At 48.6% G+C, this 14,616-nt stretch overlaps 1 protein-coding gene across 3 annotated transcripts in view; it reads right to left on the minus strand.

Annotated features, from left to right (window-relative positions):
• Positions 1-3,395: 3,395 nt before the first annotated feature.
• IZUMO2 (IZUMO family member 2) overlaps positions 3,396-14,616 on the minus strand; it is a 57,990-nt gene continuing 46,769 nt past the window's right edge. Inside the window, exons 5-9 of one of the 3 annotated variants that reach the window (XM_033224193.1) lie at positions 12,033-12,119; positions 11,763-11,783; positions 10,624-10,704; positions 5,432-5,558; positions 3,396-3,494 (exon numbers count right to left, since the gene is read on the minus strand). In XM_033224193.1, coding sequence (XP_033080084.1) covers positions 3,452-3,494; positions 5,432-5,558; positions 10,624-10,704; positions 11,763-11,783; positions 12,033-12,119 — 359 coding nt within the window. In that variant the 3' untranslated portion in view covers positions 3,396-3,451. The remainder of the gene's footprint in view (positions 3,495-5,431; positions 5,559-10,623; positions 10,705-11,762; positions 11,784-12,032; positions 12,120-14,616) is intronic. The other 2 variants (XM_033224194.1, XM_033224195.1) reach the window with 2 other exon arrangements.

A 14,616-nucleotide genomic window follows, 5' to 3' on the forward strand; every position in this document is an offset into this window, starting at 1 on the left:
TACTTATTAACAACACGTTGTGAGCTTTACTAGTTGACTGAGCTGGCACCACCACCCTATGAAGAAGGCACTGCTCTCCCTGTTTTACAGACAAGGGCACTGAGATAGAGGATTTATGTCATCCCCCCAAGCTCCCAGGGCTAGTTGAGGATGGAGGCAGGATTTGAATCCAGGTCCAGCCCATATTTGCAACCACTTCATTTTACTGCTGCCAAGTTTGCTCCTTTTACCTTGCATCCTGATAACCAAATGCTCCAAGCACAGGTTGTACTGTCAGCTGAGGCTCTAGCATCAGGGTGGCATGGAGCAGAGCCTCAGCTAATCTATAATAGGCATGTCACATTGTGGAGACAAAGGTGACTCCATCTTGGATGGTAATCCACCTTGTTGACTTCTGATTAGTCCCAGTCCTGGGAATGCCTTCTGATTTCTACTTTACTTACTGTCCCTAGTGTAAGAACATGTCGACCTTGATGTTGTCACACAAATTATAGGCTATGACACAAATAGCATTCTTGCCTGTTCTGGAGGGTTGTCTTAACCCTTGTCTTGCTAAAGCAAGTATTCCGTTTCCATATGTTAGATAAGCCTTGGGATTAGGGAGTAACTGTGTGGAGATAGATCTGTCCTGCTGCCACCCAAGACCCCATGCTTCCCTTTGTAAGTTCCCCAAATAAATCACCCCTTACCAACGAACTGGGTTTGTCTCCCTCTTTTTTGGTTTATTGGATCCTTCCACATTTGGCGGTTATTTTGCATAAATAGTCCTTATACGAAACACACATGAACAAGGAGTAAGCCTTCATGGCTATAAGCCACGAAGGAGGTTGTGGGGGTGTTACTGAAGCATAACTACTTATCCTGGCGGATACAACTGTCTCCAAAGGCTTTGATGAAGCTGAAATTTGATATTAAATACAAGTTATTATCAGAGCTTTGCAAGTCATTAACTGCTCTGTGCCTCAGTTTCCTCATTGTACATGGGGCAATAATAAGTACCCTCTTTATCAGGTTATGAGATTTGAATAGGTAGATAGAAGCAAAGCCATTAGAACAGTATGTGACAGATAGAAAATACCATGTAAGTGTTTGCTATTTTTTTTTTTTTTTTGAGGCGGAGTCTCACTGTGTCCCCCAGGCTGGAGTGCAGTGGCCGGATCTCAGCTCACTGCAAGCTCCGCCTCCCGGGTTTACGCCATTCTCCTGCCTCAGCCTCCCGACTGGGACTACAGGCGCCCGCCACCTCGCCCGGCTAGTTTTTTGTATTTTTTTAGTAGAGACGGGGTTTCACCGTGTTAGCCAGGATGGTCTCGATCTCCTGACCTCGTGATCTGCCCGTCTCGGCCTCCCAAAGTGCTGGGATTACAGGCTTGAGCCACCGCGCCCGGCCGTGTTTGCTATTATTAAAAACGCGTTAGGCCAGGCACGGTGGCTCAAGACGGAGTCTCACTCTCGCCAAGCTGGAGTGCAGTGGCACGATCTCGGCTCACTGAAACCTCCGCCTCCCGGGTTCAAGCGATTTTCCTGCCTCAGCCTCCATAGACGCACGCCACCACGCCCTGCTAACTTTTGTATTTTTACTAGAGACGGGGTTTCACCAACACGTCCTGCTAACTTTTGTATTTTTTACTAGAGACGGGGTTTCACCGTGTTGGCCAGGATGGTCTTGATCTCTTGACCTGGTGATCTGCCCGCCTCGGCCTCCCAAAGTGCTGGGATTACAGGCGTGAGCCACCGCGCCCGGCCCCAACTGTGACTTTCTGTTTGCTCTTCCTTCCACCTTTTCCCACAACTGCTTTCGGAAAACACCTACTTTTCTTACAAGAACAAGTTCTTACAGCCTCTCCTGCAGTAAACTTTCTCTGATTTCCACCGAGCTCAGAAGGAGCTGGCAACTGGCTCTCTCGGGTTCGCACAGGAACATTCCAGTATCTTAGATCCTATAGGGCTATGTGGTAACCGCCGTGTTGTAATTCTCTGTAACTGTCCGCCTCTCTCGCTCCAGTCTCATCACGCTATAATTTATGTAAGTCTTAATTATCTGTTTATTCCGCACTTCTCCCAGGAAATTTCCAGGAATTTGAGGAAATGTCTGAACCTGCAGCATGAAGACGTCAAAACAAACACACAACACTGCTCACTACTGGCCAAGCAAAAAGCATTCTGGGACCACTAGTTTGCGACCCTCAAACTTGAGTTTTTCCCAGGTGCTGCAGTCTGGCTACCAGTTCAGAGGTGCGCGTGAAGTCATTTACCTCTGACGCATCTGCGGTAGCCACGTCCCCGGCCAGCGCACAGGTGACGGTGACGTAGCGCGCACTAGGAAGAGAGTCGTCATGGCAACCAGCGTTCCGTCGCCCGGCCACGTCCCCGGGAGACGGGAGCCGGCTCCCTGCGGAGGCGCGGAGTCGAGAAAAAGAGGAGAGAGCAGTTCACAGATATAGAGAGGCCCAGACACTAGGGCCTGGTTAGCGCGTACTTTCAACGCGGAGTAAGTAAGCGCCAATGCCGCGTAGGACAGTGCGCCTGCGCAGGCTGAGTCCGTAAACTACCATTCCCAGAGTCCTTCCGGTTGTAGCCAGATCAATTTCAGAGGTTGACGCCGGTGCTCTACCTCTTCAAACCTGCTCAGTCAAGGCGCACGTACTGCGCATGTGCCAAAATGGTATCTTGGCAACCGATGGCTGGAACAGAGAAGTCAAGGTTTCGACCAATCAGAAATCGCGCTCGGCCGGGCGCGGTAGCTCTTGCCTGTCTGTAATCCCAGCATTTTGAGAGGCCGAGGCGGGCGGATAACTTGAGGTCAGGAGTTCGAGACCAGCCTGGCCACCATAGTGAAACCCGTCTCTACTAAAAATACAAAAATTAGCTGGGCGTGGTGGCGCATGCCTGTAATTCCAGCTACTCCAGAGGCTGAGGCAGGATAATAGCTTGAAACCGGGAGGCAGAGGTTGCAGTGAGCTGAGATCATGCCACTGCACTCCAACCTGGGCGACAGAGCAGGACTCCGTCTCAAAAAAAAAAAAAAAGTATCCGAATCTAGTATTCAGGTGCACAGAGGGTGAAGAATTGTAGTTCAGATAGAGAAGAAAACCTGTGCCTTTCACATTGACCACCACTCTTCCTCTGTTTAACCATCCTCGAGCGTTGCACTGAGTCATGTCCTTTCAGATGCATTTCCTTCCCAGAGGAGAAATGATTGTCCCTTCAAACCCTTACAATATGCTGTCCATCCTTTTTGAAGGTCCAAGTCACTTCTACTTTGTATTAGGATAATGGGTGTCTACAGATGAGTGGGATCTGGTCCCAGCTTTTGAGGAGCATCCAGTTAGGTAGAGAAACAGAGCTGGACACCAACTGGGGGAGGGTCCCCAGGAAACGGACAGAGACATTGATGGATTTGTCACCAATTTTATTAATTTTCCTTTCTCCTTACCCCCAAACCACCGTCCTACTGCAGCAGGAGTTTTCGGTTTTGTCTGTATGTACAAGCCCTAGTGAGAGAGAAAAAGCCTGTAGATTAGAATGAGAATTTCAGGCTCCTCCAGATCAAAGGACCCATAACTTCCCTCCCATAACTTCCCTCCAATCTTTGGCCTGATTTGGCTCATCCAGTCATGTCATGGGTATCTGGGCAGATTTTCAGGGTTCTCTGCCAATCGGAGTTGGTGAGGAGAGAGGAGAGAAAAGTTGGGACCAGGGGTGACGGTAAAATGTGGGAACAGAAAGAGTCTAAAAAGACAAGAGGAGACACAGGCAGAAATGGAGAGAGATAAGGAAGAGACAGGGTATAGTGGAAGCAGGTATAGTGGGCTACACTGTGTCACCCAACCCAAAGATATATCCAGTCCCAACTCCTAGTATCTGGGAATGTGACCTTAATTGGAAACACGGTCTTTGGAGATGTAATTAAGTTAAGGTGACATGAGATTTAGGATGGGCCCTACATCTAAAGACAGGTGTCCTTAGAAGAGAAAGGAGAGGGAGATTTGAGACGGACACACAGGAAACAAAGCCATGTGAAGACAGAGGCAGGGATTAGAAGGGAGCCAAGGAATGCCAGCAGCCACCAGCAGCTAGGACACAGGCATGGGGTGGATTCATTCTCAGAGGCTCCGGAAGGAACCAACTTTGCCAACCCCTTGATTTCAGACTTCTGCTTTCAGAACCCAGAGAATACATTTCTTTTGCTTTAAGTCACCCAGTTGGTGGTGATGTTACAGCAGCAATAGGAAATGAATACACAGGGAGACAGAGAAATGAGGAGAGAGAGTTGGAAGAGAGGCTGAGCAAGTTCACAGTGAGAGCTGGCCTGCAGGGAGCACTCCCCATGCGCTAAGTGTTATTAAGAGCGTTCACTACGGGCGCGGTGGCTCAAGCCTGTAATCCCAGCACTTTGGGAGGCCGAGACGAGTGGATCATGAGGTCAGGAGATCGAGACCATCCTGGCTAACCCGGTGAAACCCCGTCTCTACTAAAAAATACAAAAAACTAGCCGGGTGAGGTGGCAGGCGCCTGTAGTCCCAGCTACTCGGGAGGCTGAGGCAGGAGAATGGCGTAAACCCGGGAGGCGGAGCTTGCAGTGAGCCGAGATCCGGCCACTGCACTCCAGCCTGGGCGGCAGAGCGAGACTCCGTCTCAAAAAAAAAAAAAAAAAAAAAAAAAAACAGCATTCACTGATTCACTGCTCATCACACCCCCCAGTGGGAGGTGGTGGCATTACTCCCTTTTTGCAGATGAAGAAACTGAGGCGTTAGGGAAAGGAGATTAATGGGACACTTAGAGGAGGCAGAGAGAGAGAGAGAGAATTGAGACAGAGAGGGGAAGACAGGGGCCAGAGAAGGGGCTCGGGGTGGGGGGCACAAGCAGAAAGAGACAGGGAGATAAACTTAGAGGGGGAGAGGAAGGTGAGGGCCACTTCCTCCCTAGGCACAGGGCCTGGGGTCCATGGAAATATTTTCACTGTAGTATCTTTGAAAGCCAGAAGAAGATGAATGAATATAACAGTAATTATGATGACGACAAATAGAACATAATTAATCCAACTTGGATGATATTTGTCTTTCTACCAAGGAATCCACAAAACATCACTTTTAGGGTTTTTTTGGTTTTGGTTTGTTTTTAGTGTAAGAAGAGGCCCACAAAGGCAAAAGTGCTGAGGACCCGGGAAGGTTGTAATGTGACCCAGAGGTGGAGAAAAGGGGAAATGAGAAAGACAGACAGACAGAAGTACAGATGAGAGAATGGTACGGGGGTGGGGGCGGGAGGGAGAAGAGGGAGGAGAGAGACAGAGAGAGAAAAAGAGAGATAGAGACTAAAGTGTCTGAAGAGGAGACTCCCAAAATACACAGTGACCCATCCAGGGAGTTGCCATTGTTGCGGGGCCCACGGGGTCCCAAGGGGGACTGAGGAGGGGGCAAGGATGACTCACGAGACCACGATGACCATGAACATAAAGACAGCCAGAGACACAGAAATGAGGATGCCCAACAGCGCCTGGTTCTTCAGGTATTTGTTGTCCATCTGGTACTGCAGGGCCACGCGGGGTTGCCGGTCGACTGGGGTGGGTAGGGAAACAGCCCCGACCTCCAAGTCACCACCCCTCCTTAGCCTCATACCCACCCCACCTGTTCATTCAGCAGCCTGGAGCAGGGGTGGGGGTGGGGCGCTCTCTCTTCCTATTTGTTCCCTGCCCTCTGCTGGGATCTGACTCTCCATTTATCCATTCCTCTAATGCTCTGTCTCAGGCACCATTGTAGGCACTTGGGATTCAGCTGGGAACCAAGCTGGCAAACTGGCCTCATGGAGTTGACAGTCCACCTTGCATACCACAGTTATCACAGTTACAGTGAGAGGCTAGTTCTAAAAGCATTTCATTTGATGGGATGGGGTGGGGTGAGGACTTAGGAAGTTTGACCCAAAACCAAAAGGTACAGATACAATGGCCAGGCATGGTGAGCTCGCGCCTATAATCCCAGTACTTTGGGAGGCTGAGGCAGGAGGATCACGTGAGCCCAGGAGTTCAAGTCAGCGTGAGCTGTGAGATCCTATCTCTACAAAAAAGAAAAAATTAGCTAGATATGGTGGCACGTGCCTGTAGTCCCAGCAGTTCAGGAGGCTGAGGAGGGAGGACTGCTGGAACACAGGAGGTTGAGGCTCCTGTGAGCCATGACTGTGTCACTGCACCCCAGCCTGGGGGACGAACCAAGACCCTGTCTCAGAAAACAAAAACAAAAACAAAAACAACCAGAGACGGCGGTGGCTCAAGCCTGTAATCCCAGCACTTTGGGAGGCCGAGACGAGCGGATCACGAGGTCAGGAGATCGAGACCATCCTGGCGAACACGGTGAAACCCCGTCTCTACTAAAAAATACAAAAAACTAGCCGGGCGAGGTGGCGGGCGCCTGTAGTCCCAGCTACTCGGGAGGCTGAGGCAGGAGAATGGCGGGAACCCGGGAGGCGGAGCTTGCAGTGAGCTGAGATCTGGCCACTGCACCCCAGCCTGGGCGACAGAGTGAGACTCCGTCTCAGAAAAAACAAAAACAAAAACAAAAACAAAAACCCAGAGACACTGTGCACATGAGACAGAGGTGCAAAATGCAACAGTTTCACAAGATGAATGTCTTAGTTGCTACATCTTAGCTGTTGACCCTGAAGGTGGCCTTGGGAGTTGCTTTCTGCATCTTCCACTTACCACCCACCAGCAACTCTTTCCTTCTATCAGCAAAGCCTCTTGGCTTGACCTTCAAACTGTAGGCAGAATCCAATCTACCTCCACGGCTACCAAGCGGGTCCAACCCCAGCCCAAGGCTTCTCTTAGGGGGCTCCCTTGACTCCTCCTCCCACAGTTCCTCACATGGCCTCCGGGAGGCGCTGTTAAAACCTAAGTCGGCTCCCTCTGCTCAGAGTCTTCCTGCTACTCCATGGCCCCCCATCTCAGAATAAAAACTCAAGTTCTCACCATGCTCTCTAGCAAGCCCTGCACCATCTGGTTCCCACGTGACCTGGCCATTGCCACCCTACTATTCTCTTTCATTCACTGGGCTCTGGCCACACTGGCCTTCTCCTACTTGTTGCTTAATCATGTTGGATCTTTGCATGTGCTGTTCCCTCTGTCATTGACACTGTTCCCATCACTTGCTTACTTCCTTCAGCTTTCAAAAGTCACCTCTTTAGAGGGGCCCTACATCTGTACTTTCTTTCTTTTTTTTTTTTTTGAGATGGAGTCTCGCTGTGTTGCCCAGGCTGGAGTGCAGTGGCTCAATTTCAGCTCACTGCAAGCTCTGCCTCCCGGGTTCACACCATTCTCCTGCCTCAGCCTCCTGAGTAGTTGGGACTACAGGTGCCCGCCACCATGCCCGGCTAACTTTTTTGTATTTTTAGAAGAGATGGGGTTTCACCATGTTAGCCAGGATGGTCTCGATCTCCTGACCTCGTGATTCACCTACCTCGGCTTCCCAAAGTACTGGGATTATAGGCGTGAGCCACCGCGCCGGGCCTACATCTGTACTTTCTTTTTTTTTTTTTTTGAGACGGAGTCTTGCTCTGTCTCCCGGGCTGGAGTGCAGTGGCCGGATCTCAGCTCACTGCAAGCTCCGCCTCCCGGGTTTTACGCCATTCTCCTGCCTCAGCCTCCCAAGTAGCTGGGACTACAGGCGCCCGCCACCTCGCCCGGCTAGTTTTTTTGGTTTTTTTAGTAGAGACGGGGTTTCACCATGTTAGCCAGGATGGTCTTGATCTCCTGACCTCGTGATCCGCCCGTCTCGGCCTCCCAAAGTGCTGGGATTACAGGCTTGAGCCACCGCGCCCGGCCTACATCTGTACTTTCTAAAGTAGCAGCCTCCCCCGAGGCACTATTTACCAAACCATTCTGTTTTCATCAGAACACTATTGCCACCTGAATCCAGCCTGTTTATCTGTTCATATAATTACCATCCAACCCAGTGGTTGTCAATCAGGGATAATTTTGTCGCTCAGGGGACATTTGGAAATGTCTAGGGACATTTCTGACGGTCATAATGGGGAGGGAGATGCTACTGGCATCTCGTGGATCGAAGCTAGGGATGCTGCTAAACATCCCACAATAACCAGGACAGCGTCGCTAACAAAGAATGATCCAGCTCCATATCTCAACAGTGCTGAGGTTGCGAAACCCTAGTCTAACCTCTGGCCCCATTAAAATATGGGCTCCATGAGGTCAGGAACTACATCTGTCTCCCATTCCACTGTTCCTCAGTTTGGGACATCGTAGCATGCTCAAAATATTTGTTGTCACCAAATACCAGCCAAAGGTAGCAAACAAGCAAATCCAAAAGTGGGACACCCTAGAGGACACACTCCCTTCTTTTTCAATGCCAATGTCATGGAGGCAAAAAAACAAAAAACAAAACAAAACTGATAAGAGAAACTGTTCTAGGTCGGGTGCAGTGGCTCATGCCTGTAATCCTAGCACTTTGGGCGGCCGAGGTGGGCCAATCACTTGAGCCCAGGAGTTTTGAGACCAGCCTGGCCAACATGGTAAGACCCAGTCTAAAAACAAAACAGAACAAAACTGTTCTAGATTTTAAAAAGAAGTGAAAAACCTAACAATTGAATGATATAAGAAGTCCTTTCATTGGATCCTGGTTTGAACAAATCAACTGTGAAAAATATTCTGGGGACAATTAGGGAAGTTGACAGTGGGACCTGGAATTTGACATTGAGGAATCATTGCTCGGTTTGGTGGGTGTGGGAACGACATTGTGGCTGCTTAGGAAAATGTCTTTATTTTTAGAGGTACATTCTATGTATGGGGCATAGTGTCTGTGATTTCTTTTAAGATACTATGGCAAAGAATAAAGTAGGTGAAATAAATGTGGAAGAATGTTCATTGTTAACATAATTTGATAGTAAGTGCTACTTCTGAGATTATGATCAGAGAGGCCTGTCTGAGGAAGTGACCTTTGAGACCTGACTTAAGTAAAGAAGTGATTGGAACAGTGTGACAGAGAGAGGGAGCAGCATGTGAAAAGATCCAGCATGACTATTCAACCTGGATAGATATATGTGGATTCATTGTACCATTGTTTTTTCTTTTTTTTTGAGATGGAGTCTCGCATTGTCACCCAAGCTGGAGTGCAATGGTGCGATCTTGGCTCACTGCAGCCTCCACCTCCTAGATTCAAGCGACTCTCCTGCCTCAGCCTCCTGAGTAGTTGGAATTACAGATGTCCGCCACCACGCCAGGGTAATTTTTTGTTATTTTAGTAGAGACGGGGTTTCACGATGTTGGCCAGGCTGGTCACGAACTCCTGACCTTGTGATCTGCCTGCCTCGGCCTCCCAAAGTGCTGGGATTACAGGTGTGAGCCACTGCATGTCCTGCCTCTTTGTATTATTCTTTCTGTTATGAGAATATATGTTTTTTAGGCTGGGCATGGTGGCTCATGCTTTTAATCATGGCACTTTGGGAGGCTGAGTGGATCACCTGAGGTCAGGAGTTTGAGACCAGGCTGGCCAACATGGTGAAACCCCATCTCTACTAAAAATACAAAAATTAACCGGGTATGGTGGTGCATACTTGTAGTCCCAGCTATTTGGGAGGCTGAGGCAGGGGAATCACTTGAACCTGGGAGGCAGAGGTTGCAGTGAGCCAAGATGGTGCCAATGCACTCCAGCCTGGGCGAGACTCTAGCTCAAAAAAAAAAAAAAAAAGCCATGTGCAGTGGCTCACACCTGTAATCCCAGTACTTTGGGAGGCCAAGGCAGGCAGATCACGAGGTCAGGAGATCAAGACCATACAGGCTAACACGGTGAAACCCCATCTCTACTAAAAATACAAAAAATTAGTCGGGTGTGGTGGCGGGCACCTGTAGTCCCAGCTACTTGGGAGGCTGAGGCAGGAGAATGATGTGAACCCGGGAGGCGGAGCTTGCAGTGAGCCGAGATTGCGCCACTGCACTCCAGCCTGGGCAACAGAGTGAGACTTCATCTCAAAAAAAAAAAAAAAAAAAAGTTGGGCACAGTGGCTCACGCCTGTAATCCCAGCACTTTGGGAGACCGAGGCAGGTGGATCACCTGAGGTCAGGAGTTCGAGACAAGCCTCAACATGGAGAAACCCCCGTCTCTACTAAAAATACAAAATTAGCTGGGCGTGGTGGCGCATGCCTGTAATCGCAGCTACTCAGGAGGCTAAGGCAGGAGAATTGCTTGAACCTGGGAGGCAGAGGTTGCGGTGAGCCAAGATCGCACCATTGCACTCCAGCCTGTCAACAAGAGCGAAACTCTGTCTGAAAAAAAAAAAAAGAATGCATTTTTTTAGATTTATGAATGAATGAATGAGTGAATTCAGCACAGCCTTCCAAATTCCCCAGGTACAGCAATGGCTAAGAAGAAAATGTTTTTCTGGCACCTGCCATTCTGGTGCTAGGGGCATTCTAAAGTTCCGGGGAGTCTTTCCATTTACCAGATGGAGGAAAGTGGATTTCAGAATAGAGGAGCAACTTCTGGGCCACACTCTAAGCAAATGGTTAGGGCAGGATTCGAGGCTGCATGTGGGAGCCTCGAAACCCATATTTAGTGGGTCATGGCTGTCTTAATCTCTCGCACGCCTGTCCCATGTCTTCCCCAACCCCCAGAAGCTTACCAAAGCAGTACTTTTTGTGGATACACTGGGGTCTGATCCTCTGGCAATGTAAACAGTCCAACACCTCTTCTTTTAGCCAGCCTAGGCAAGGGGAAAGGGAGGAATAAGACAAGGGCAGATACCAGAGGACTGGCAAGCGTGGGAAGGAAGAAGGAGAAAGAGGAGATGGGGTCCCTTGGCTCTCCTAAATTTCAGAGATTCCACTGCCCAGCAGAGGAACTGAGCAAAATGCACTGACAATTCACATAAAAAATAATTGTTATATAATCATTGAAGAGTTCAATTCAGTTGCAGTCATCCAGTAGATTCAGCATTCTGTTTGTGGACATTTAATTAAACATTTGTAAATTCTGAGTTTGCACTTTTCTTTTTCTAATTTGGAGCCACCTTTGCAGACACTGGTGAGATGTCCCCTCTTTGGGCACACTGTGTCCTCCTCTACTGGTGCCATACAGGAGGACTACATTTCCCAGGGTGCCTTTCAGTAAATTGTGACCTTGTGACCTAGTCCTGGACAATGGAAAGTCAGCAGGATCATGTGTGTCTCTTCCAGGCTTGGCTATAAAACTCTCAGTGTGATTTCTTTTTTTTTTTTTTTTTTTTTGTATTTTTAGTAGAGACGGGGTTTCACCGTGTAGACCAGGATGGTCTCGATCTCCTGACCTCGTGATCCACCCGTCTCGGCCTCCCAAAGTGCTGGGATTACAGGCTTGAGCCACCGCGCCCGGCCAACTCTCAGTGTGATTTCTATTGCTTTTCCGTTTGAAGCATGCTTAGAAGCTGCCACGTGTGTATAGCCTGGATCCCTGAGTCACCACCTGGACTGCCACTCAACTCTCAGTGAAATTTGGGTGAAAGAAAAATAAAGCTTTGTTGTATTAAACCACTGAGATGTGAGGGTTTATTTATTAATACAACATAGCCTATCTTATCGTGACTTACATACCTTCAAAATGTTGTTTTGCAGATAGTCGTTATTTTCATAAACCTTTAAAAAGCAAATCTCCCTAGGTTCCATGGCTTTGGGGTAAGGGAACTGCCAAATGGAGTAAGGAGTGGTAGCCAGGCTTGATTTGGGGAGACAGGGCGAAGGGGGTTAGGAGGGTAAAGAAGGGAGAGAGAGATGATCCAGAACTCACGGCAAAGTTTGGGGTTGCAGGCTGCAAGAGAAAATTGCTGAGGTGAGTTAAATTGGGATGGTAACTTGATAATTTAATTGGCGAGGGATCAGGAGAGCAGGTAAGGAGTGAGCCTGGGAAAGGACAGAAGGGGAAGATTGGGGAGAGATGAAGAAGGCTGAGTTATAGGAGAGGTGAAGAAGGAGTTTGGTTTGGGAGAAAAAGTGGTAAAAGTGGATCAAGAGATCAAGGGAGAAGGGGAGAGGGGATTGGTGGAGAGATATGCTGCACCTTTTAATTGATGTGAAATTAAAACTTTCTTGAGTTCCTTGATCACATTCGCCCTGAGGGTCACCAACTCTTCCAGCAAAGGCTCATCTGAGGAGAGGAAGAGATCTCTGTCGGGTGGGAGGCACCCAGAAAGCCCACCCCACTACCCGCAGCTTCCAGGAGAAGATATGAGGAAGCTCCTCTTCATTTATAAGGGGTAACCAAGACCAGGATTACAAAGGGTCTCCTGGGCAAATCTATGGCCGGGGAGATCCTGCATCTATATTCTGATTTACTGTGGGGCCTAGGCAAAGCCATCCTTCCTTGGCCTCACCTTCCTCATCTGGCAAGTGGATTTGATCTCTCTTCTCCTCTTTTTTTTTTTTTGAAACGGAGTCTCACTCTGTTGCCCAGGCTGGAGTGTAGTGGTCTGATCTCGGCTCACTACAACCTCCACCTACCAAGTTCAAGTGATTCTCCTGCCTCAGCCTCCCAAGTAGCTGGGATTACAGGCATGTGCCACCACACCCGGCTAATTTTTTGTATTTTTAGTAGAGATGGGGTTTCGCCATGTTGGCCAGGCTGGTTTCCTGACCTCAGGTGATCCTCCCACCTCGGCCTCCCAAAGTGCTGGGATTATAGGCTTGAGCCACCGTGCCTGGCCTCTTCTTTTTTGTGTCTACATTCACTCCTTCATGATTTCAATCCATATGGCTTTAATATATTACCTAGCCTTGCACTGTCCAGTGTGGTAGCCACTAGCCACACATGGCTACTGAACACTTGAAATGGGCTAGTCTGAATTGAGATGTGCTGTAGGTGTAAAATGTACACTGGATTGTAAAGATATCGTGCAAAAAAACTGTAAAATATATTGATAATTCCTATGTGGATTACATGTTGAAATGGTGATATTTTATATATTGGATTAACTAAAATATATTATCAAAATTAATTTCATCTGTTTCTGTTTACCTTTTTAAAAACACAGCTACTAGAATTTTTATTTTATTTTATTTTATTTTTGTTTCTGAGGTGGAGTTTCACTCTTGTTGCCCAGGCTGGAGTGCAATGGTGTGATCTCTGCTCACTGCAAACTCTGCCTCTGGGTTCAAGTGATTCTTCTGCCTCAGCCTCCTGAGTAGCTGGGATTACAGGCACCCACCACCACACCTGGCTAATTTTTGTATTTTTAGTAGAGATGGGGTTTTACCATGTTGGCCAGGCTAGTCTTGAACTCCTGACCTCAGGCGATCCACCTGCCTCAGCCTCCCAAAGTGCTGGGATTAGAGATGTGAGCCACCACGCTACTAGAAAATTTAAAATTAAAATTTTAAATTGCATATGTGACTCCTATTTGTGGCTGACATTCTATTTCTATTGGATGGTGCTGTTCTATACACAGATGCCCCCCACATTTATATTACTAGCCCAAGGGGCTCAACGAAGGTGGGATTTATATATCCAGCTATCTGGTCAAGATCTCCAATTGGATATCTAAGAGGCATCTCAAACCCACTAAGTCCAAAACTGACCCCTCGTTATTCTCCTCCAGACCTACTCCCAACCTCCCAGTCTACTCCATCTTAGTAAATAGGTATGTCACGATTCTAATTGCTCCATTCAGAATCCTTGGTGCTATCTTTGACGACTTTCTCTTTTTCTTTTCTTTTCTTCTTCTTCTTTTTTTTTTTTGAGACGGAGTCTTGCTCTGTCACCCAGGCTGGAGTGCAGTGGCCGGATCTCAGCTCACTGCAAGCTCCGCCTCCCGGGTTCACGCCATTCTCCTGCCTCCGCCTCCCGAGTAGCTGGGACTACAGGCGCCCGCCACCTCGCCCGGCTAGTTTTTTGTATTCTTTAGTAGAGACGGGGTTTCACCGTATTAGCCAGGATGGTCTCGATCTCCTGACCTTGTGATCCGCCCGTCTCAGCCTCCCAAAGTGCTGGGATTACAGGCTTGAGCCACCGCGCCCGGCCTTCTTTTCTTCTTTCTTTCTTTTTCTTTTTTTTTTTTTTTTTGTGAGACGGAGTTTTGCTCTTGTGGCCCAGGCTGGAGTGCAATGGGGCGATCTCAGCTCACCACTACCTCTGCCTCCCGGGTTCAAGCGATTCTTCTGTCTCAACCTCCTGAGTAGCTGGGATTACAGGAATGTGCTACCACAGCCGGCTAATTTTGTATTTTTAGTAGAGACGGTGTTTCTCTATGTTGGTCAGGCTGGTCTCGAACTCCCGACCTCAGGTGATCCACCTGCCTCAGCCTCTCAAAGTGCTGGGATTAGAGGCCTGAGCCACCGCGCCAGGCTGACACCTTTCTTCTTCTTCTTTTTTTTTTTTTGAGATGGAGTCTCACTCTGTTGCCCAGGCTGGAGTGCAGTGATGTGATCTCGGCTCACTGCAAGCTCCGCCTCCCAGGTTCACGCCATTCTCCTGCCTCAGCCTCACTAGTAGCTGGGTCTACAGGTGCCCGCCACCACGCCCGGCTAATTTTTTGTATTTTTAGTAGAGACCAGGTTTCACCATGTTAGCCAGGATGGTCTCAATCTCCTGCTCATGATCCGCCTGCCTTGGCCTCCCAAAGTGCTGGGATTACAGGCGTGAGCCACCG

This window comes from Trachypithecus francoisi, unplaced genomic scaffold, assembly GCF_009764315.1.
Source record: "Trachypithecus francoisi isolate TF-2019V2 unplaced genomic scaffold, Tfra_2.0 Lachesis_group12, whole genome shotgun sequence".
NCBI lineage: Eukaryota > Metazoa > Chordata > Mammalia > Primates > Cercopithecidae > Trachypithecus > Trachypithecus francoisi.